At 31.1% G+C, this 26,393-nt stretch overlaps 1 protein-coding gene across 1 annotated transcript in view; it reads left to right on the top strand.

Annotated features, from left to right (window-relative positions):
* LOC114332329 (citron Rho-interacting kinase) overlaps positions 1–26,393 on the top strand; it is a 199,066-nt gene that overhangs the window by 55,837 nt on the left and 116,836 nt on the right. Inside the window, exons 6-9 of the mRNA XM_050648479.1 lie at positions 2,089–2,357; positions 8,217–8,497; positions 19,576–19,861; positions 21,692–21,912. Of these exons, the coding sequence (XP_050504436.1) occupies positions 2,089–2,357; positions 8,217–8,497; positions 19,576–19,861; positions 21,692–21,912 (1,057 nt within the window). The remainder of the gene's footprint in view (positions 1–2,088; positions 2,358–8,216; positions 8,498–19,575; positions 19,862–21,691; positions 21,913–26,393) is intronic.

Genomic DNA, 26,393 nt, shown 5'->3' with positions numbered 1-26,393 from the left:
CAAACCGAGATACGGCATGTTAAAGGTTAGCTTTTTTTGTCAAATGTATAATTTGAAATATTCAAAGCCAAATAATGGAAAAATTTGCATTTTTCGAGAAAAACTTAAAATAATATTTTTTCAAGTATACAATAAGACCTTTCAAAAAATAATAATAAAAAGTTTCTAGCATGAACATTAAGCGACTTTTAATAAAAAAAATGTCGGTACCTATTTTTCTCTACGAAAAAATCAGTGAAAACAACCCCCTAACTACCTTCCTAATTCAAAATTGGTCTTCACCTTTCTGTAGTTCCTTTTATATTTATATTATCGATACACTCAAGGAGTTTGACCTATTTAAAATGCCTAATTTTGGAAAAATTTTATATCTCACTGTGTACTGATTTTCAGCCTTAGTAAATGGATTTAATTACCTTCGTTAGAAAGCAACTTTGATACCCTCTCAGTAATGAGACCCCTCAAAAATGATTTTGTAGGATTTTTAAAGAGCTATAAGACTGTGTAAATTAAATTCCGTAAGATGCCTTAGTTTTTAATTGGGGTGGGTTTAAAGGGCTCGAATAAGGGGGTGTTTGCTGGTAAATAAAGGTTTTAAACAGCTATATATGGCTAACTATTCACTGTAACGAAAATCTATGCACAGGGTAATTTTAGTCATTAAAAAAGCTACAATTTAGTAGTTTATAATTTTTTTCATATCTTCAGTATTTTCGGAGGTATTTTGAAGTAAAAGGTGAAAAATACCAAATTACAAAAAATCAATTTTTCTTGAAACTCCAATTTTTCCAAAATTAGGCATTTTAAATAGGTCAAACTCCTTGAGTGTATTGATAATATAAATATAAAAGGAACTACAGAAAGGTGAAGACCAATTTTGAATTAGTAAGGTAGTTAGGGGGTTGTTTTCACTGATTTTTTCGTAGAGAAATGCTAGAAACTTCTTATTATTTTTTTTGGCGAAAGGTCTAATTGTATACTTGAAGAAGGATTATTTAAGTTTTCCTCGAAAAATGAAATTTTTCCCATTATTTGGCTTTGAATATTTCAAATTATAAATTTGACGAAAAAAGCTAACCTTTAACATGAAGTATCTCGGTTTGTATTGGTCCTAAAGATGTTATAGGAAAAGAATTTGGTTTGTGTTACTAAAAGATACAATTTCGACATCTATAGTTTTTTTGATTAAATGCATATTTTTCGAGGTATTTTCAAAATACCCTCTAAAAAAGTCGATTTTTTCGTCGAAAAACTGTTATTTTCAAGCGCGAATAACTCGAAAAATATTAGTTTTACGAAGAAAATGTAAAAAATATTTTTTTCTTAGTATCACTTTTTCTATCGAATTACATGGTTAATATGTAATAAAAAAATTCCCACCCCCGAGATGGGTTGGCAACCACCCCCAAGGATTTAGCGTATGATATCGGCATGATATATAAAATGATCCTTGGACTATTTCCTACCTTCTGTGAAAATTTCAAGTAAATCCATGCTGGACGAAAAAATTGCGAGCCAAAATGCTTCATTTCCTCAATCGACTATTGGAGCCGACCGACCGGCTCTGTCCCGTCATACAGCTGACCGACTATAATAACTTTTATTTATATTTAATTTAGAATGTGTGCACCGATTTTCAGCCTTAGTAAATGGAAATAATTGCCTTCGTAGGAAAGCAACTTTGATACCCTCTCAGTAACCCCTGTTCTACGTTTCGCTTGACCGACCGCAGTATGTTTCTCTACACACTCACAGTAATCAACTGTGAAAAATCTAGCTTTAGTAAATTGAAATCGAGATTTTTCAGCGCTGCCTCTTGGTCTAAAAGCACGAACTCTATCCACCCAATTTATTCGTAGGATTCTCTGATACACCTAGATTTCAAAGGCTTCCAGGTGCTTGAGAAGTGCATCCTTCAGTAAAATCCGTCAAAGTCATATTGTTTCCACATAACAGTTTCTTGATTTTAAAGAATGCAGCTCTGGCCTTCTTTATACGTATTCTAATTTCTTTGCTCATGTCGCAGGTATATCCTTATTACACATTACCATTACCAAGGTAAATTTTCAATTTGTTTTTAACTTCCAGAATTAGACGTTGAAAAAATCGAAGATTATAAGGAAGAGATTACCTGTCTTAAGAAAAAAATAGATTGTGGGCATAAAGCTTTTAAAGAAATCGAAAATAGGAATACCCTTCTTGAGATCGAAACCAAGACACTCGAAACATATAAAAAGGAAATGGATGAAATGAAGAAGACGATAGCTGCAATGCAAAACGATAAGAAGGTTAACGAATTGGAAAGTGAATTAGTAAAAGAGAAAGAAAAAAATGTGTCTTTACTAAAACAATTACAGGTAAGATTTTTATGATATTAAAAAATACTTCAAGCTTAGAAATAGTTGAGATTATTACATTTTTTTGAGTAGCTAAGTGCATACGCTTTCTTGTGCTCTCGGAATTCCACATTTTAAAAATAGCAACTTTTAGTAAGTACCAAAACAAAAGAAGGGTGCTTATTCCCAACAAAAATCGTAAATTGCATTCAAAGCTGGTTCCTCGCACGTCCCTTCTTAATCTTCTTGTCACTTCTTCTTCTATTTTCCTCTAATTCCTCTTATTGGTCTGTATTTAAGAGTGTAGGCGCAAATATTTTACGGCTATCCCTACTTTTTCTGTCTTTCCACGGCAAATTACGTGTAGTAAAATTCTCACTGGTATGGATATGTAAACATAACTTGACAATGTCATCATTAACTTTAAAGAGATGGTTCTTGAATGTTCTGGGATAACTCTTACTTATATCATTGCCTTAATTATTAATTCAGTTAATTAATGTGATAGTTATTTCACTACTATGTATTCAGTGATTGTAATAATTTATATATGTACTGTGCAAAAAATAATACTCAATCGAGAAAAGAGGGAAAGTGATAAAGTGATTTTTTAATAATATATTGTTACTATGGAACGCTTACAATTTTGAACATCTTTAACAACAAAATACTTGGATCACAGAATATATGTATATACTGGTGTATTCTCTGCTTGGATCTTCCGTAAATAATAAGGAATACATAACATTTTATTAATTTCAATTATTTATCAAATACACTAGCAATTATTATTTAGTCAACAACTCAAATATAAATATTCCCGATGCCATGTCAAATATTTAAAATTGTCACTGTCTTGTCACCATATTCTATTAGACTCAGTGCGTTGTATGACAAAGATAGCGAATGTTCGATTTAGAAAATATCACCACGGACATGGTGTCCATTTTTTTCGAATCCTCAAAAAACTAATATGTAAATATTTTTTAAAAATTTAACCGCAGAATGAAATACTAACGGCCGGTTTCACAAGTCGAAGTTAACTTGTGGTTAAGAGATAACCAGAAGTTACCCCGAAATATGTGTTTCACAATATCAGGTCAACGGCGAAGTTGTGGTTAACCGACAGAATTTTTAACCAGAGCTTGGAGTGATGGTTAAGCTCTTAACCAGAGGTTATCCTAACCTAATTTCGTTTTATTGACAGGACAGAGTGTATACACGTAAATTATTAATTACAGATATGAATTTATATGATGTACTTAAATGCGTTTAGCATTTCAGCGGCCAATAATTGTTCAATTTTTAAATGATTTGCTTCCTGGGGTAATTATTAATACATACTATAGTCTCTTGCTTGCTACATGTTTTTATATTACCAATTTAATTTTAACAATATTGGCGAAAGACCTCAAAACAAATATTATTCTTAAACAAAACTTAAAATGTATAATGTGCATGTAATATACAGTGTGTGTACTTTAGTTGGCCACGTATGGGAAGGATTTTTAATATTAATTTTACGAAAAAAAGATACTTCAAAAAAGTTTTGCATAGTAATTTTTATGGTCCAAAATCTAAGATGCAGCCATCATGTATCAAATTTTATTAATCCCATAGGAGGTATGTTAAAATATATGAATTTTTAAAGCAAGGTAGCAAGAATCAACATCAAAAATATGATTGTGCAAATCAACTACAAGTCTGATTGAATATCCTAACCACACATATACACACATTTATTTTTCCTTAATCTGCAAAATAAACTCCACAACTAAATATAAAATCCTTAAAAAATATATACAACAAATTAATAGTCATACAGAAATATAAAAATTTATTGAATTTATCCTAATAAAAATCAATCGAAACTCATCTGACTGATCAGCTGATTTGATAATTCTTCCATAAAAATGTTATTTCTGGTGATTATTGTCCATAATTTCCTACCAACATAAGAAAAATAAAACAAAACTTACGGTCAACTAACCATGATTGAATCTGTGGTTGTGAAACAGCAGCTGTCAGTTAGACTGTGGGTAAAGGTTAGTTGACCGCTAGGGTTAACCACAGATTGTGAAACCGGCCGTAAATTATTATCGAGGGCCGAAAGTCCCTTAGAATAAATAAAAAGTTTCTTTTGTATGAGATATTTGAAATTAAAAATCAGACTACATTTTCTCTCAGATTTTCACCCCTGTAACTTATTAAAATAAACATTATAGAAGTTTTCAGGGACTTTCGGCCCTCGGTAAGAACGTAATCTTTCACTCTGTGTTTAAATTTTTCAAAAGTACTTATTAGTTTTTTCAGGATTCGAAAAAAATAAATCCCATTTAAAAATCAATCCCACATTCTTTTTAGTTTCTTTAGATTTCTTAACTTTTTGGTGGACATTTTTACCTATTTGTTAATTTCTTGGTAGAAATTTTTACCTCTTTGTTTATGTAGGCTTCTTTTACGTTTTTCGGTTTCCGTTCTAGGTTTTAGCTTCTTTCTGTAAATTATTTTAACTCCTCTTTTTCTAACCACACAGTTTTTAGTCGTATTTTGGGTATTTTTTTCTGCCTCTTTATACTTTTATCCTGTTTATTTTTACCTAAATTATCTTTGGCAAACATATAAATGCGCAGGTGATTTTCTCGTTCACCGTATTTTTTTCAACGGAATCAAACAATATTTGCTAAACCTAAATATAAAAACATAATTTAAGTATTAGCATTGCAGTTTAATTGTGAAAAGTGTTTGCCCGTATAATTGCCAACAAATTATTGTAAAAAACTGTATCTTCATCCTCTTACAAAGTCGTTTGTATTTGAGTGGTGTCGTTAAATTTCGAGAGGTAAACATACTGAATAGCAGGTTATATAGTATGGGAAAGTGAATTGAGCGTAGTTTGTTTAAAATTTTGTTTTAAATTTGGCTTAGGTTAGGTTAGATTACTTAAAATATATGTAATAATTAAATGTACAATAGATTACCATTTATTACTTTCTACCTGTGCCGGAAACTTAACCACACAACTCAAATGCAAATGACTTTGTAATAAGCTTAAAATTAAGGTTTTCTGCAATAATTTGATGGCAACTAGGCATTCGCATATTTTTATCATATAGAGTCCCCATATTAATGCTTTAAAAAGCCAACGTGTCTTTGTTTTTCGAATAAAAATCAAAATTTTTATTTATACTTTTCTCCCCAGTTTTATCGTTATTTTTCTTTTAACCAAGATCTTACCTTAAAAATAGTCCTCGGTGAGTACTATTTTCAAGAAAGTCAATAAACAGATGATAAATAATTATGACCTAATATACTCCGGTCAACTTACACATCCGAGGCTACAAAAATTACCATCAAGCTGAAAATTGGCAGGATTGTTCAAAATACCATCATAAATGAAATCTAAAAAAGTCCTCATAAATCCGACCCGAGCTAAAAAATTTACGCGGGATCAAAGGTCACCAAATATAGTTTTTAGCGATTTTCAGCGAAACGGTTAGTTTTATCATAAAATTAGTTCTAACAAAAAATGTAGATTAGATTATTAATTATCTATAAAAAATGTCTTATTCCTTTTTTCCTAAGAGCCACCGTTTTTGAGATACAATGATTCAAAAAGTTGTAACCGGTCATAATATGCGCACACGTTTCCACACCACATTTGAGGTAGTGTACTTAGCGCGTTTATTTAACGTGGTTTTCCTGGTAGGCATATTCCACAGATCTGTTATGATTCTGTTTAATTTGAAGCTATTGAACAATTGATATTGGCAAGGGTTAAAAATGATAAAAGTTATAAAAAGCGGTATAAATTAAAAAAGGGAAATTTATCCAACTGGTTCATAATTTTCTAATACTTCTGCTTCCCCTTCTCCTTGTTTTTCTTCTTCTTCTTCACCTTCTAGTTCTTCTTCTTCTTCACCTTCTAGTTCTTCTTCTTCTTCTTGTTCATCCTGGGTGCAAGTAAATTGCCCCAATAATGACACATCGCATGGCTCCTCGATAGAATCAAATAAATCCTCAATTGTTGGTGATTCAGCATTGGAGCACGACCGGTTTTGACAATTACTATTGTATGCTACCGAACAAAACAGTCCAACTTTTTTGCAACCACATTTAGCGCTACATCACTTTTTATAGTTGCAAAAAATTGTGTTCAGGAGTTTTTTCGGCGCAGGTGGGAGTAAAGTTTAAATTGGTTCTAATGAACTGTCGACTAATTTCCATCCCCAGTCTTTTGGATCTAGCTGATAGCCAAGCCACACTTGAACTTGGTAATATACCCGAAAAAGATGTTGATGAGCAGCCGCTGAGGTTGGAGGAAGACCAGATAATTGCACTTGTTTCTTATTTCGAGTATTTTTAAAGAAACATGCATATCGAAACTTATCTAAGCACATAGTTTTTTTAGGCGCTCCATGCATAGAGAGAAGAAAGCTAATTCCGTTGGAAATAACTTCTTGTGGATTTGAATTAGTTTTTTAAAAAACTTCAGCACATCCAAGTAAAATTAGGTTTAACACGTATTTTCACTCCGGAGTAGTATTCAAGACTTATAACTACCTCGAGGGTGTCATCTACCTGAAGGATTTCGCCACCCAGGATGATAACGGTGTAATTTGCATAATAGTAAACAAACTAAATTTGCATAAAGTTTATTGTATATTGAAATGTTTATTAGTACTTAGCAATAAACATTTTGCCTAGAAAGTTGGCTTTCATTATTATGTTCAAACCCTTCTGAGAAAAGAATAGGTAGGGTGATTAGATTAGCCGACATACCGATAGAACGGGTTTATTCCGACAAAACCCATCTTTACAAATTGAATAAGACGCATGAGTAAGAAGAATTATTATGTTAATACTTTGTTATATCAATTAACTATTTTTGTTGGGAATAAGCCGTAAAATTGAAATAATAATTCTTATTATTTTCGCGTTACATTCACCTTATAAAGATTTTTCTGTGGGCACTGTAATAAAGCTTATACATTGCATCCTTCGGTAGACCGCAAGCTGTAATATTTAAAATATCTTATATTATTATGTATAATATAAGTTAAGTTGACCGATAGAATATTATGTTTACTTGTATTACAGCTTCAGCGATGTACATATAATATACCTATGTGTTGTAAATAATACATATTATGACGATTAGAACTCTTTCACCTCTTTGAATCGTTGTATCTTAAAAATGGTGGCTCTTACGAAAAAAAGTATTAAGATATTTTTTATAGATAATTATCTAATCTACATTTTTTGTTAGAACTAATTTTATGATAAAACTTACCGTTTCGCTGAAAATCGCTAAAAACCATATTTGGTGACCTTTGACCCCGCCTAAATTTTTTAGCTCGGGTCGGATTTATGAGGACTTTTTAGATTTTATTTATGATGGTATTTTGAACAATCCTGCCAATTTTCAGCTTGATGGTAATTATTGTAACCTCGCTCCTATTTTTGAGTCTAACTAGACCGGTTTAATAAGCCTAAGTACCTTTTGTCAGCAAGGTCATGGAATCCATTATTTTTTATGCTAAATGAGTCGTGAGTTTCTCGGCTTTATCAAGGGTCTTTCAGCGAACACACACCTAATCCATTGTATCAGCGATTGGGTGTTACCTTTATCCTGTTAATTGGGAAAAATTTAATATTTTTAATGTATGATTTGACAAATGATTTTACTCGGTTGGTGTCATAGAAGTACTCAAAACAGTCTACAGAATCCTTCAGTAGGTAACAGTCAACGCAGTAAACTATGTTTTTGTTCTACTTATTCCTTATAACAGATTAGAAATATTTTAGAGTGCACATTTCGGGCCCACAAATGGAAAAGTACTTTATATATTGTTTTTAATTTTTTTTATCTGATTGTAGGAATCAGAAAATATCGTAACAGAAAACCAGGAATTCAAAGAATTGCGTACAAAATTCTGGCGGGTTGAGAGGGAATTAGGCAATGCTAAAATAGATAAACGAATTTTAGAAAGGGAACTGAAAGATTCTCAAGGTGAAATCAAGCAACTAACCGAAAAAATACATGATTTTGAAGAAGTTGGCAAAAAGGCGAAGAGTGTTCATGAATCTGCTTTATTAGAATTAAATAACATAAATGAAACTTTAACATTGGAGCTCATAAAATTCAAGGATGAATGTAGGTATGTTAAATTTTGCTTTTTTTATGATTTTTTTTTCTGGTATTAATGGCTTCGGTTACTACCAGTTACCCAAATTTTGTTGGATTTGTAATGTGAGTATTATCACATGTTAAACATGGGCATAAATAATAAATGTATTAAGGTACGTTAGTGAGTTAATTTTACTTGCACTGTTTATTATTGAACCTCTCTCATTTAGTCAAAAAGTATTTCTGTATAAACAAGAATAAAAAACCGCTAAACGCCGTAAAAATGACTGGCGCATACAATATTCCAGCTACAAAAGATCTGATATGAATATTACGTGGCGCAAAAATGTATTTTCATTTTGATGCAAAACAAAATTGTAGTTTTATTTTAAAAGAGGTTTCCATAATATTTGCTAAATTTGAAGTAAAACGCGCCACAAAAGAGCTTCAAGGTACAAACTCTATCAAAATTACTCTTTTGTGGCGCGTTTTACTTCAAATTTAGCAAATGTTATGGAAACATATTTTAAAATAAATCTAGAATTTTATTTTCCAAAAAAATGAAAATACATTTTCGCGCCACGTACCTAATACTCATATCAGCTCCTTTGTAGCTGGAATATTGTATGCGCCACTAATTTTTACGGCGTTTAGCGGTTTTTTATTCTTGTATCAGGAGTTTTTCAAAGTTATTTGTAAATTAAATGTATGAAGTTGAATGTAATATTTCTGGATTCCACGTTAAGCGTTATAAATGGTCGCGTTTATGGCATTATCTCTCAAATGATCTAGTGTCCATCGAATGTACACTAGATTTTTTTTCTAATCGAAATAGATTGAAAAAAAATATTGGGATGGCCGGTAAATGAACTCGGATTGCGCTATCAATTTAGCGTCGTAAGCACTACAACTACATAAACCATTTCGGCGATAATGGTTAAATGGATTTTACCTTTGGAACTCTATAGAGTTCCAAACTTCTGAAAGGCTTAACCGATTTTGATCATTAAACATGAGTTTAAAACGTATTGACAAGTAGTATCTGATGCACCCAAGGTCAAGTATGATAACTGAAGGTATTACAGAAATCATTGAGCTTGAAAAACTGTTTTTCCCATAAGAAATAGATTTGATCATACTTATAAATATAACTTAAAAATTCGAATTTTCCTAGATATGTGGTATACACCGTTAGATGCGTCTAGAGTCCCTCTACAAAGACTCAGTTATTGGCGCAAATCGTAGGTTGAAATGTTGAGTAATTGTCGAAAACCAAAAGTTTCAAAGATTATTTCTTCAGTTTTTCGGCTATACTGAGCCGTGTGTAAGTATGATCTTGACCGCTCAGGCACCATTTGAAAGATTGACTCAACACTATTGATTTGGTGTATTTGCGATCTTCCTGTCTCTTCTTTAACCTAAGATATATACGCCCAAAAAACATGCCATTTTGTATCTTCTTAGCCCTATAGCTGGTTTATGGGAGGTCAGAAGTCACAAACTACACTGGTTCTAAGTCGGCCCTGACCCCCTCTTGAACACACAGAAAAAAATATATCCACAAACATTTTCCCTTTTTTAAATAAAAATTGAGTTATACTTCTGAGCTCGGTAACTTTTGAATGGTATAACCGGTTTTCAAAATTAGATATGCGTTGGAAAGGTAACGATCAGTACTATCAGAATCAGCAAAGGTGGGACTTAAATTTTTGGGAGTTTTGGGGACTAGAACGTAAAACGGACCCTAAATGGGAAGGGCCGTAAAATCCACGCCTTTGGAACAAAATGGAGAGTTGACATATGGATGGGTGAGTCTTTTCCTATACTTTAAGATAGGGTTTGTTCCTTGGTTTTGACTAAGTACCCAAATTACTCCTCCAATTATATCATATATGCAATCAAAAAACGCTTTTTGGAACTACATAAAGTTAATAAAAAGATTAATTTTGTTTGGGTTAAAGCACATATCGGTCTTGAACATAATGAGCGTGTTGATATGCTGGCGAAAAAAAGTGTAAAAAATGGTTTGCCTAATAAACATCCTGTAAGTTTTTGTGATGCAGTCTCTTATATTAAAATGAAATACCTCACAATTTGGAATGAATGTTGGTCACATCATACTTATACCAACCCTTCTAGGTACTGTATTATAGAAAATAAAATACCGAATAGAACGTGGTTCCAGCCATATAATTATTCAAGAAAATACATCACAACTATAACACGTCTTTGGTCACGCTTGTTATCCCACACACCTGCATAAAATTCGTGTTCTCGAAAAGGATCGATGTCCAAATTGTGATAAAAAAGGTGATTTAGATCATATTTTTTTTGAATACCAAAAATATAAGAATGAAACAGATCGATTTATTCAGCAGCTACATAGACTTAAGATACCAGCTCCGTTTAATATCCTTAGAATCTTAGCCAATGGACAAGAGAGTATGTATAATGCGTTGGTGATGTTTCTGTCAAGTACCAAAATAGTTTTGTAGTGTCAAGTATTAAAAGTATATGTGTATGTATGTATATAGAGAAAATATGGTGAGCAACTTGGACAGGACAGTCCATAACAAGGCGGCTTTCGAATTGAGTAGGGAGCCGCGGAAGATAAAAACAAAGAAAAAACTTGCTATGGAACTTTGAGGACCTCACCGTCTTGTTTATTATTATTCTTATTATATTATTCTTATCTTATTGTTATTGTTATTAAATTTTTGTAGATCGTTTTTGAACACACCTATGATGTTGAAAGGAGGCTATAATTAGCTTACCTTAGCTTAGTACCATCTCTTTATATCAGTACATAAATTACCTCTCAACAGCTATTGAACTAATTTTTCTTCTTTATTGATATTTTATGGACTTACAGTCTTTAAATATTTAATCTTCTTGATATAGTAGTCATGTTGTGTCTGGCTGATTAACATAAAGTCCATGCCATAACAAACAAAAAAAAATCAGTCAGATTTAGAAAATCGAAAATTTCGTGTATACAGGGTGCGCCAAATCTCTGGTTTTCTTTGATTATGGCTAAATTATGGGATATACAAAAAAAATGTTTTTGACAAAATTAATATATATCGACGCCGTCTATAATTTAAAATTATTTTAGATTATACAGGGTGAGTCAGAACGACGGTAGGAACCAAAGTTGTGTTTTTTTAAATGGAACACCCTATATATTAAATCATTTTTGAATATATTTTTTAAAGGGTATTATAGGCCTAAAGTTAAAAATTTTCGAAATATTAACACTTTTATTGAGAAAAATGGTAATATTCAAAGGGCTGTGAATTAGGCTTTCAAGGTAATAAAAATTTTTATGACATGTCAAAAAGTTTTTGTAGTATACTGTTATTTTTAAATAAATTAACATCTTTGACATATATCCATAAAATATACAGTGTGATCACTATTTGCAAATATAAAATTTTCTCATTCTTTTTAAATGGGACACCCTGTATATTAGTATTGCCTTTTGTAGTAAATATTACAACCTTTCTTTTGGTGTATGTACCTAGCATGTTTCGTTTTGTAGATATTTAAAGAAAACTATTACCTTTTTGCGGATTTTTATTAAAATTTTTTTTTGCAAAAAGAATAATTATAATCTTGTTTTAGAAACATACATTAAAATATTAAATATGAAAATAAAAACGTAATTAAAGATTAAAATAAATCGTATACTAGTACAATTCAATTGAATTTAATATCTTAAAATTATTTTACAATAAATATTTTACCATACTAATGAATGCATAAATTAGTTATTAAATTAAATAAACAACCAAATTTGATATCTAACCTACTAATTTTTCTACCACAGCAACTTTCTTGTACCAAATTAATTGTTAGTTATATTGTATTTACGAGTTAAACTTTAATTTCATTTTTTTCATCAGTCCAACTTTTAATTTACCTTTTAAATTTACATCTTAAATTTTAATTTTTCAACCGAACATTTGGTGAATATGACATTTGTTTTGGGCGAAACCATTAAAAATTATTACCAGCTTTTGTGACACGACTACATATGTAGATACTATTTACTTCATAATATTATACTTCTATAACGTTCATTTGTTTCAAAGCATACTTAATACGTTCTCAAGATGTAGGTAAATTAAAAAGTTATTAACTGATCTTACTCGTAAATACAATTTAACTATCAAAATTGGGTACAATAAAGTTACTAGGGTAGACAAATTTCTAGGATAGATTTTAAAATTGGTTGTTTAATTTAATAATTAATTTATCCATATTAATTACTTATTCTTCTTCTTATGGTGCCTATCCGTTACGGATGTTGGACACTAATATGGCTATTCTGACTTTGTTGACTGCTGCCCTGAAAAGTCCGGTAGTGGTTAAGTTAAACCATTTTCGCAGGTTATGCAGCCAGGATATTCTTCTTCGTCCTGGACCTCTTTTCCCATGCACTTTACCTTGAAGTATGGTCCGAAGTAGGTCATATCGTTGTTCATTGCGCATTACATGGCCCAGGTATTCCAGTTTGCGACGTTTTATGGTTACGACTAGTTCGCGCTCTTTACCCATTCTATGTAGAACTTCTTCGTTGGTAACTCTGTCTATCCAGGAAATCCTCAAAATGCGTCTATAGCACCACATCTCAAATGCTTCGAGTCTCTTCAGTGATGCTTTCGAGTCTCTTCAGTGATGCTTCAGTTAAGGTCCATGACTCCACGCCATATAAAAGAACGGAGAATACGTAGCACTTTAGTAAACGAATTTTGATTTCCAATTTTGTATCGTGGATGTTAAAGATTTTTTTTCATTTTGACGAAGGCTGATCTTGCCTTCTCGATCCTTATCTTAATTTCCGTCGATTGGTCCCACTGTTCATTTAAGTTTGCACCCAAATAACAAAAGTTGGTGATTTGTGTTATAGGTTGTTGGTTAACTAGTAATTGACCAGGTGGTATCCTATTTTTGCTTAAAACCATGTATTTGGTTTTTTTGATGTTAAAATCAAGCCCAAACCTGCTACTTACTTCTGCCACCCTGGAGACAAGTGTCTGCAGACTTTCAAGACTGTCTGCAAAAATGACAGTATCATTAGCGTATCTTATGTTGTTCAATCGTTCTCGGTTTATAAATATTCCCTCGTCTATGTCCGTTAGCGCTAGGTTCATAATGTGCTCTGAATATGTATTGAACAATAATGGGGACAATATACATCCCTGTCGCACACCTCTTTTTATCTTTATGTCATCTGTTAACTGATCCCCTACTCTAACAGCTGCAGTTTGTTCGTAATAGATATTGTTTATTATACGGCGATCTCTGCTGTCTAGACCAATTGAATTTAATATTTTTATCTGTTCGTCACGTTTTATTCTATCGAACGGAACGCTTTCTGGTAATCAACAAAACACACACATATATATATATATATATATATATATATATATATATATATATATATATATATCACAATTCACGTCTCTACATCTTTGAAAGAGAACTTGTATTGCAAAAAGTGCCTTTCGAGTACCCAATTACTTATTAGTATGGTAAAATATTGTTTGTAACATAATTTTAAAGTTATTAAATTCAATTAAGTTGCACTTGCATACATTTTATTTTAACCTTTAATTACGTTTTTATTTTCATCTTTGATATTTTAGTGTATGTTTCTAAAATCAGATTATAATTTTTTTTTGCAAAAAAATTTAATCAAAATTATGCGGATATAAAATATCCGCGAAACGTAAAATCTATAGTTCTTTTTTAAATGTTTACAAAACCAAACATGCTATGTATTGTCCTTTTTATGATCATTTTTCAGTGCGTAACAAATGATAGGAAAAAGGGTAAGTCCGTGATAATACACATTTATGACATTTATTCTAACATGACATTTTAGTTAAATCTGACAGTTGTCACATTTTATTTTCAATTTGGAATAAAAACCAATCAAATGTGTTTCTTGCATTTATAAAATGGTATTTTCTTTGATTTGTATAGTCTTATAAATTATACAGATTATATTTGTAATATTATTATCTAATTAAAAAAAATTATTTTTTTATTATGGCGCCATCTATCGACAACTAGAATAACTAAAATAAATGTTATAAAAATGTCACCGACGAAATGTAATCACCGACGTGCCTTTTTTTCTGTCACATACAATTTAATGCGTTAGAAAGAAATCGAAAAACTGTGACGCACTGAAAGATGATCATGAGAAATACTGTACATAAAACCTTATACCAAAAGAAAGTTTGTAATATTTACTACAAAATACAATACTAATATACAGAGTGTTCCATTAAAAAAAAATGAGAAAATTATGTATTTGCAAATAGTGATCACACTGTATATTTTATGGCTATAAGTAAAAGATATTAAATTATTTAAAAATGATACTACAGTCGAAGCCGCTTTTTAGAATACCTGTTAAAGGAATATCCCGCTTTAAGGAATAGAAATTTGGGGTCCCGGAACGTTTCTACTTGCCACCAATGATGGATTATTAGAATATCCCTGTTATAAGAATACTTTTGCTTGGCACGAAGGCTATTCCAATAAGCGGTTCGACTGTATATTATAAAAACTTTGACCTACCACTTAAATTTTTATTACTTTGGAAACATAATCCACAGCCCTACAAATATTAGCATTTTTCTCAATAAAAATGTAAATATTTCGAAAATTATTAACTTTAGACCTATAAGACCTTATACAAATTTTTCATATTTTAAAAAAGTATATTCAAAAATCATTTAAAAAAAATACAACTTTGGTTCATACTGTCGTTCTGACTCACCCTGTATAATTAAAAATAATTTTAAAGTATAGACGGTTTTGATATACATTAGTTTTGTTAAAAACATTTTTTTGTAGATTCCATAGTTTAGCCGTAATCAAAGAAAACCAGAGGTTTGGCGCACCCTGTATATATGTAGTGTCGCTTTCGTATTGTGCGCCACTGACGAGAACTGCCGTTCTCTGGTAATATGATGAGGTCCTCAAAGTTCCATCAAAGTTCCTCAAAGTCCCAAAGTTCCTCTTGTGCAGCTTTCTACTTAATTAGAAAGTTACTTTGCCAAGAAATGTCCAAGTACCTCACCACATCTGTCTAATATAAATATATTGTTTTATTTCTGGTTGGTAATCTTACAATTTAAGTTCACAGTTTATTATGTGTTGATAAAGTACATAATATTTGTTAATATTTTGTGATAAATAATACAATTTAGATCTGTAGGAGGACTTCTCTGATAATGGATTAAATCATTATGTTTATTAATTTTTATGTTGAATCTTGGACAGTCAAGTAGAATATGTACCAGTGTTCCCATTCTACCACAACTGCAATATGGATTATTAGCCTAATAAAATAAAAAAAAATGAAAATGTAATTCCGTACAGGTTGGAATAAATTTTATATCAAAGTTTAGGTGAATACAAAAAAGGGGTAATTTTTGCACAATATTTACTCTTTTAACTGCTAAGCTAATTTACATTTTAATGAAGGTCTTTAGGATTTTTTTCTACAAAGCTGAATTATAAATCTTTTACCTAACACTTACTAAATTAAATTCGACCCCCTATTTATTTAAATAATTATATATAAATTTTAAAAATCAAATTTGCAAAAAAATATTATTTTCGTTTTAAATAAGCACTATAAATTATTTTATCTAATAGGAGAAGTTGGGATATGTTACCAGTATTAAGCAAAATAAAATTGGTTAAAAAATATTTAATAATTTATAAGATATTTAATTTGTTTATTAAATGTTACTATATTTTCAATTGCAAAAATGTGGTTGTTACCAAAAGAATAAAAATCTGTGTAAAATCTCATTACTTTTATTTTTATGTTTTTTTCGATAAATGAATTGATAAATTCAAAATTCAATTTAACTCTCTTCTAAAATGGCATTTGAAAATTTTTCTAATTTGTTTATAATTTGTTTTTTTAATAACGTCGCGGGGATTAAACATTTTGAAATGTTGTTCCGATAATCGGGTTTCTAGGAATTTTTCACTAATTAACAAATTTTTTTTTGTCGTTTTTTTCTTCTTTTTTTTTCTTACAGTAAAAGATATAGATTTGCTTATAGAGGGGGTTTCATTAAAAATGCCCAATTTTTGAGTTGTAGATTCTATATCTCAAAATATTAAGATTTCACCAAAATCACTTAAATAAAATATGGCTCCTTATTGTATTACACGGTGTTTTGTGTACAAATTTAAAGTAATATTTTTGGTCAGTATTTTAAAACTATTCAACGTATCCTTTTCATACTTGGTAGAAAGTTTAAATACTATACACCCTATGAAATTATGTTAAATACAAGATTCCGGCTATTACCAGAGGCGTACGACAGGGGACAGTAGATAAAGTCATTTGTTTTCGAGATATCTGAAGTTGAACATGTAACGGCACAGTTATTTAGCTATTTTGATTAATGTATTGTGCCGCTTAATTTTTAGTTTCAAATTTCTCGAAAACTAATAATTTTATCGTTAACAATGAATAATATACTCTTAAGTCTTAACGATAAAATCGTTAGCTTTCGAGATATTTGAAATTAAAAATGTTATGTTATTTACATAGAGAGTATTGGAGAATCTAAAAATTGCGCTACAATGGCAATTTCGCCAGTGACGTAGAATTTGGGAAGGGTCAACCATTTGCTTTCCCCTGTCGTACGCCTCTGGTAATAGCCGGAAACCGGTTTTTAACATAATTTCATAGGGTTTATAGTACCTACACTTTCTACCAAGTATGAAAAGAATACGTCAAATAGTTTTAAAATACTGAGCAATAATAATTTTTAAATAAAACACCCTGTAACTCAATAAGGAGCCACGTTTTATGTAAGTGGTTTTGGTTAAATCTTAATATTTTGAGGTCTAGAATCTACAACTCAGAGATTGGACATTCTTAATGAAACCCCCTCTATAAGCAAAACTATATCTTTTACTATAAGAAAAATAAAAGAAGAAGAAAAAACGACAAAAAAAATTTGTTAATTAGCGAAAAATTCCCAAAAATCGGATTATCGGAACGGCATCGGCATTTCAAAATATTTAGTCCCCGTGACGTTATTAAAAAAACAAATTATAAACAAATTAGGACAATCTTCAAATACCATTTTAGAGGGGAGTTAAATTGAAATTTGAATTTATCAATACATTTATGGAAAGCATACATAAAAATAAAAGTAATGAGATTTTACACAGAATCTTTTGGTAACAACCGCGTTTTTGCAATTGAAAATATAGTAACATTTAATAAACAAATTAAATATCTCATAAATTATTAAATATTTTTTAACCAATTTTTTTTTATTAATACTGGTAAATTACCGCAACTTCCTCTATTAAATAAAATAATTTTTCTACGACCGTTTAATAACATGCTCATTATTCGCTATTTTTTCATAGATAATAGCACCCATTACTGTACCCGTGAGTAATAATTCATTACTCACGGGCTGAAGTTACTCACGGGTCATTACTCACGGGCCGAAGTTAGATTCAAGTGACGCATGCCACTTTTAATATTAATCGTATATACAATGCAAATAAAATTACTTAAAGTTGTTTATTCAATACAATAATTATTGTAATCTATATCAATAATTAATTGCGAAAAAATTTTAAAGGAATTTTAACTGTAACAATGTCAGTATATTTTTTACTTTTATATCTTGTTTACTAAAAATTTTGACGTTTATCATTTATTTTAGTGACAGTGACATTAGCTCATTTTGTTTATGTTAATTGGAATTTATAACTAATATTGTGTTTATTTTTCAAGTTATATTGTGTTAAATATGTTATAACATATTATGTATAGTTATATTATTATATTATAATATTATATAGTTAAATGTAAATATACATTATAACTATTGAAATACGTCCACCGACAACAACCATTTCCTATTTATTAGATTAATTGACAGTAGGTACAAATTTAAGCTTATAATTTTTCGGAAACGAATATAACTTATATTGACTATTTCTAGTTGTATTTTTACAATAAATAATAATTTGATAATAGTAGGCAACCAATTATTCAGTTATGTACTAGGGGTAAATAGCATTTAGGTATTCTTGTAAATTATTATAATTTAAATCTCGAGTAGTTGATAATTAAATTTTTTACTAATTAAAACAAGAAAAGGTCGTAGAAAAAGTATAGTATCTTACTCGCATGTAATGCCTATTACTCACTCTGATGAATTATGATGATGATTAACTTCATCATCGTGAGTAATAGCCATCATTACATGCTCGTTGAATAATATACTATTATATTGCTTATTTAAAACGCAAATAATATTTCTTTGCAAATTTGATTTTTAAATTTTATATTATTTAAGTAAATAGGGGGTCAAATTTCATTTAGTAAGTCTTAGGTAAAATATTTGATCAAAACAATGATCCCCTCATATGATTTGAATACTTTTTTGAAAATATCTTTTGTACTCACCTAAACTTTGATATAAAATTTATTTCTACCTGTACGAATTTACATTTTGATTTACATGTAGTGTAATCTAATTTTACTAGACTATATCTATCATTTTCATTTTGGTGTTAGAGCGTAGTTAGCACGTATGCGATTTATTGTACCTACCGACAAAAACTTTTGAATGATTTAAATACACAGAAGATTTTAAATTTGTATTTATTAGTTATTATGAGGTCCGAAAAAAAATCTATCCTTAGAAAAACTCGATATTGTTAGATTAAGATAAGGTAAGTTAAAGGACATGCAGAACAGGGTATATTTAAAAAATCTGACGATTTGAGCAGGGCTCAAGAAAATGGGCGGGTCACAAAGTTTAACAAAAAAAGCGAATATTTCGCGATATGAACGTCAGATCAAAAAAATAAGAATCGAGAAAATAAGAAATCTATCGAATGATACCAAACATGGGTAGGTAAATTTAAAATTTTAAGAGGAACCTCGCGATATTTCGCGAAATGAGCATCAGATCGAAAGTTGAAAAATACACGTATACAATATCTTTGAAAAATACGTATTTTGTATTTGTAAATTACATCATAAGATCAAGTGCTCTCGTTATATATTTTTTTTATTTTTTTTTTAAGAATTATGGAAGAAACTCTAAAGAAAGAAAAAATGAAATTCGAAGGCGAAAAATCTACAATTTTAGAACTAAAGGATATAATACGATCAAAAGATGATCAGATCAACTCGTTGAATTCTGACTTTAATTTGATGAAGAAAGAGAGAAATAACTTGGAAAATCAAATTAAAACATTAGAAAACGGCAAGTGTGAACTGATGCATTTATTGGAATCGTTACAGAAAGAGAAGGGAGATATTTTAAATGAATCCAATAAAATTAGAAGAGAATTGCAGAATACAAATTTGGTAAGTAGATTTGTATTATTTATTCATATTTTCTCCTTTTTTTTTGTTTAAGGTAGATAATGATTTCTCTAATTTCATTTTTTGATATAAAAGAAAAAATTCTAGTTCAGGAAAATAAATGTTACATATTTTCTTTTGTTTTCTTTTTATAGTTATAGAAATATATTTATATAGTTATAGAAAATTTTCATAGCATATTATCTAGTTTTACAATTACATATTTATGTGAAATGACCTGAAAACGTTACAGTAGATGCCCTATCACAAATAGAAGTCACAAGCGCTGTTTGCTGTATTTAGAAGTCTCCGCACGACTCACAATATTGTTTTGGGTCTATCTTTAAAGATGAGTTGGGAGTGGAGAATTGGGTTCTTCCTGTTTTTACCGAAAACATTCATTATTACTATTCAAAATACAAAAGAATTGTAGTAAAAATTATAAAAAATATAAACTGTTACAAAGATTGGCAATAATAAATATAATTTTAGCTTATAAAAACAAAATACAACTCAAAACATTTTTTCTTATTATATAAAAGTATAAAACGTCTAATTATTTTAAATAACGAAAAATATATCCTTTGTGGTTTAAATTATAATTATTAAACAAATACATTCAAACATATATTGTTTTTTTTTAATATGTTACAGACATTTATAAAAATTAATTGTTTTAATTAAACTCTAAAAAGTTACTTATTTCAGATTCAGATTTAAAAATGTGATTTGTTTCACTTTTGTTGTGGTAAGTCTTGTTCGTCTATCGGACATAACGATCCCAAAAAACCTTTCGCAAGGTACAGAGGTAGCCACAGTTGTTTGATGACTATTCAGTTGGGAGCATCCACGTAGATACACGGACAAGTAAATCATTTTGGGCGGTACAGCTAGAGTTATTATTGTTTAAAGTTTATTTTTATATTCATCTACAACTTAACAACTAATTTTGCAGTTCAGTTGTTTAATAAAAAATTAAGCACTCACTTTTGGAGTAAAACTTTTGGATATGCTGTTTAGTATACATTTCTTAATCAAATTATAAAAAGTTACACAAATAATACGGAATTAAATGAAATAGAAACACCTCGATTGGCTATATGAATAAAATAATAACAATTATAAAAAAAAAATATAAAAAAAAAATTTCAAAGTTACAACACTTTAGTACGGAGAAAATTGTTAATCACTACACATTTAGTATTAGAATTTCAAAGTTACAACACTTTTGCACGGACAAAATTGTTAATCACTACACATTTACTATTAGTTTTCCTCTTTTCCTACATCATCTTGTGCTCAAATATTTTCATAAAAACTATGATGACCTTCTGGTATCATATTCGAATGGCATAAGTATACCAAATCTTTCTTTTTGGCCATTTGAATTTTATTTTGTTATCGAAGCCATTGCAGTGTTTAGTGCAAAACTGTTGTAACTCTCTTACATTAGAGTTACAACAGTTTTGCACGGAACTTATGTTCAAAAACGCAAAATAGTTAAACTGTTGTAGTTGTGATATTAAGCCGGTTGAGCATTTGAAAGTTTACTACAGTTTTACACGGGATAGATATGCATGTTTACAAGCGAATCCCATGATTACTTCATTTTCATAAAATTTTTGACTTACAACAGTTTGGCACTGATGGTGCGATATAATAATAATATAATACAGCGCATCTGATCTTAATAACACATTTTTTTGTAAAAACAAATTAAAATTTTTTCCGAATCTTTGGTCTCTTTTTAACGCAGTTTGTATATATTTTTTGTATATACGTTTTAAATTTCTGATTTATACTTTGTACGTTATTGAAGTCATATTGTTTCAGAATCTTACCGCATTGCGAGAAGCTTGTACTCTTTTGGAAAACCAGGTTATTGAGTATGAAAAATTGGTCGCCTCGTTTGAAAGTAAAGAAAAAGATTTGAACCTTAATACAGAAAAATTAATAAAAGATTTGTGCGATGTTAAGAGGGAACTACAAGAGACCAAAAAATTAGTTAACGAGGAGAAATCTTTGAAGCTGTTTGCTGAGACCAAAATAAAAAAGTAAAGTATAGTTTTAACTAATATTTGTACAGTATACATCCTATCCTAGTAATAACATTTTTTATTGTTAAACGTAGGTACCTTATAAAGTTTTAGCATCTTCATTGTGTCCTACATACCTTATGGCCTCTTGTGCTATGGGGTATAAGGAAAATGAGCGAAACCAAGATCAGGAGTGGTGGTCACAAGAAATAATAGAGTTGGTTGATACCAAAAGAAAGCCTATCGAATCTGGCTACAAACCCAAAATCCAGAAGACTGGAAAACATACACTTACTGGAATAGGGAAGTTTTGAAAACTGTGTCCAAAAGAAAGAACGAAACGTGGGACAAAAAATGTGAAGAAATAAACAGATATATGGGTGAAATTCGAGCATCTGAAGCACGGAAGTTTATAGGAACCTCATAAAAAATCACAAAGGAGATTAAACCCCATAAGTATATCAGAATGGGAAGAATATTACAAATCCCTATTGACAGAAGCAAGACCACATTGCGAAATAAATTACAGAGACTTAAGAACAGATCCAATAGACAAAGACGAAGTACAACCGATCAGTGTGGATGAGATAAGACGAACCTTAAAGGGAAATGAACAACGGGAATGTCACAGGACCTGAAAACATCCCCATTGAATTAATAAAATGTGGACCGTCAATACTAATAGAATTTTTAGCAGAGATCTTTAATAAATGTCTAATCAAACAAGAAAATATTTGTTAGGATGCCCACGTGCAACCTTGTGTTCCCAATGAATAAAACTGCTGACTAAGTGGACTGTATATATTTTTATTACTAAGACATGTGTGAACTCTTTGAAGACAACAAACAGAAAAAAATGAATATGTCGCTAATAAGCCATATATGCACGCAGGCAGGGCCGTCTCAGAACATTTCATTAAATATTGCAGCGAACATGCCGCCCCTCCTTGAAAGCACAGTCTTTCAAGATAACTAAAACTAAAGTTCCTATTATATCAACAAAATAATGCAACAATATAACCTAAAACCAAAAATGATGTCCTAAAATAAACGAAAGTTTCTCTTTCCCCTATGTCTAATTATCCATCGGTAACACGCAATTTTTGCCACCGCACGTTTAATACAGTGTCCATTACTCGTTTTGAGCGTCACTACCCGCACAATACCGTCTTTTCCAGGATGCACCTCCATTACCCTTGCCAAAGGCCATTTCATGGGTGGTACCCCACTCTCCTCCAAAATTACTATTTGTCCGGGTTTAATCTGGTCAGCTGAAGAACGCCATTTATTTCTTTCTTGCAAATTTGCCAGATAACCCTTGGACCATTTACTCCAAAAATTTTGCATAATCTGCGTTACCAATTGGAACCTTTGAATACGACCCGGATTCAGATGTAGAATGTTTTCTTGCGGTAACGACACCAATGGACAGCCAATTAGAAAATGCCCAGGAGTGAGAACATTAAAATCAGTAGGATCCTTAGAAAGAGGGGTCAAAGGACGGGAATTTAAGCAGGCTTCAGTCTGCGCAATTACCGTATTCAACTCATCATAGGTGAGACTAGTGTCCCCAACAACCCTTTTTAAATGATATTTTGCCGATTTTACAGCTGCCTCCCATAAACCACCGAAATGTGGAGAATAGCTTGGTATAAAATGCCAGTTAATAGACAATTCAGATAAGTATCTAGCAAAAGTACACTGATTTACCCTATCCCGTAAAAAATTAAATAAATCCTGAAGGTGGTTGTTAGCCCCTACAAAGTTACTTCCATTATCCGAATATATATCCCGTGGTAAACCCCTTCTGGATATAAATCTTTTAAAACAATTCAAAAATCCCTGCGTAGTTAAGTCATTGACCAACTCCAAATGACAAGCCTTGGTCACCAAGCAAACAAAAATACACAAATACCCCTTAATAATTTTTTGCCCTGTAAGCTTATGAGCCCTTATATGAAACGGACTTGCATAGTCAACGCCACACCGTTCAAAAGGTTTACTAGGAGTTATGCGACTAGCCGGTAAATTTCCCATTTTTTGTTTAAGATGCAATGGCTTTGCCCGAAAACACGTGCACTTACGTAATATATCCCGAACCACGCTCCTACCCGATATAGGCCAATAGGTTAATCTCACAATATTTAATAACGTTTGCGCACCCGCATGCAAATTTCGATAGTGTTCGTTTTGTATTATGAGTTTTGTTAACTTATGTGATTTCGAAAGTATAATCGGATGCTTTTGGTCGTACCCTACCTCAGCATTCTGTATTCTTCCTCCTACCCTTATTACACCCGAATCATCTAAGAATGGATTTAAATATATTATTTTACTTGAATTCAAAACCCCTTTTGATTTTTTCAGAGCTTGCCAGTCTTCATAAAAACTCTGTTTCTGCGATAATATTATTAGTCGTCTCAAAGCTGTTTCTTGTTCGTCATTTGAGAGAACTTTACTTAAAACCCTTTGTTTCCTTTTTAATTTAGAATTTTTGTAGAATCTAAATATCCAACCTCTTACATTTTTTAACCGTTTAAGACTAGAATATTTACCGAATATGTCCTGTACCACAATTGGAGAAAATACCAATTTTGGCTTTCTAATTTCTGGCAGCTCCTCTACCTTAACACCTGATTCTGTTTTAGACCACATTTCTTCGTGCAGTCTTAAAAAATTTGAACCATTCCACCGCCATCTAAAATACTTGAATTGCTCTGGTTCTATTCCTCTTAATAAAACATCCGCTGGATTTATCTCTGACCTAACATGTCCCCAAGAATTTTTATCCGTTAACCGTTGAATCTCCCCTACTCTATTCGCTATAAAAGTTTTCCATTGGCACGGTTCTCCCCGTATCCACGCCAATGCTATCGTGGAATCCGTCCAAAGTCTTACCTTGGTAAACCTAATATTTAAAGATTTAATCACCTCTTTAGTCAATTTTGCTCCTAAAAGAGCAGCACATAGCTCCAGTCTTGGCAAGGATACGGACTTCAAAGGAGACACCCTAGATTTTGAACAAACGAAATTTACATTATCCATACCGTTAACATCCGTTGATTTTTTCCAATAAAATTTTCGATTTATTTTTAATTCTTCCAGAGCCGTTATTTTATCCCTGAGCCTGCTACAGGACGAGTAAAGTTCCTGAGATAATGATTCATCCCATCCCAATTTCATCTGCCATAATGTTTGTATTATTAATTTTACCCTTATCATCACTGGACTAACTAGGCAAAGTAAATCGAGTACTTGAGCTACGACCGATAGAATGCCTCTCTTGCTCACCTTATCTTTTCTTGTATCAATCGTAATACTAAAATATAAAACATCTTCCTTTGAATTCCATAATAATCCAAGTGTTTTATTAATCCCATCTTCCGCTAGATAATATTCTATATCTCCTGCCGAATTAAACTCATCCATAAGAACCTCTGGATGATTTGACTTCCATTTTCTTAATGGAAGACATCCTGAATCCAAAATACTAATTATTTCCCCTTTTAAACCTCTATCTTCTTCAACCGTGTTTGTACCCTTTATTAAATCATCCATATAAAAATCACGAAGTATAACTTCACTTGCCCTTTGATATTTATCCCTTTTTTCCCTAGCTAACTCTAATAAGCATCGAACCGCTAAAACACTATATGGAGCTAACCCGTAGGTGACCGTGTTCAACCTATAAACTCCTACTTCGGTTTTCGTTGAAAATCTCCATAGAATTCCCTGAAATTCCCCGTTTGGATCATAAATCAAAATTTGCCGGTACATCTTAGCTATATAAGCTAAAATGACTATAACATGTTCCCTAAACCGTAACAAAATATTAAATAAATTATCCTGTAACTTAGGACCCGTCATTAAATTATCGTTTAGCGATTAGCGCGATTCCCGAATCGCTAACCGCAGACCCATCAAAAACAACCCTACATTTTGTAGTGATAGAAGAATCATTGAACACCCCGTGGTGACAACGATAATAAGCAGCTCCTGAGAATTGATTCTCATCCTCAATCTTGGACATGTTTCCTAACTGAATATATTCCTTCATAAAATCATGATATTGCTGCTTCATGTCGGCGTTCCGTTCTAATTTCCCTTCCAATTGACTAAATATTTTTAACGCCGTGTCATAAGATTGGCCCAACTTATCCACATTATCCTTAAATAGATATTTCACAATAAACCTGCCTTCCCAGTTTCTTTCCCTAGAATTTTTAAATAATTCCTCACATCTTCGTTCTTCCGCTGTATGAGGTGTAGCTTCCTCACATTCATCCAAGCTCCGAAACCGTTCTAATTGTGCTTCAATATTTTTATTTTCCGTAAAATTGCAACTTCGTTTTTTGTGCTGGGCACTAACCCCTGTTATTAGCCCCGATACAATCAAACCCAATTTGGTTTTTTGAATAAAAGGTCCCTCTTTATTCAACTTGAACCGCCCTGTACAAAGTAAGTCCCAAAATACAGTTGCTCCAAGCAGCAAACTTATT

Source organism: Diabrotica virgifera, chromosome 4 (assembly GCF_917563875.1).
Source record: "Diabrotica virgifera virgifera chromosome 4, PGI_DIABVI_V3a".
Lineage (NCBI taxonomy): Eukaryota > Metazoa > Arthropoda > Insecta > Coleoptera > Chrysomelidae > Diabrotica > Diabrotica virgifera.
The sequence above is the reverse complement of the archived record's forward strand: the minus strand, read 5'-3'. Positions and strand labels throughout refer to the sequence as shown.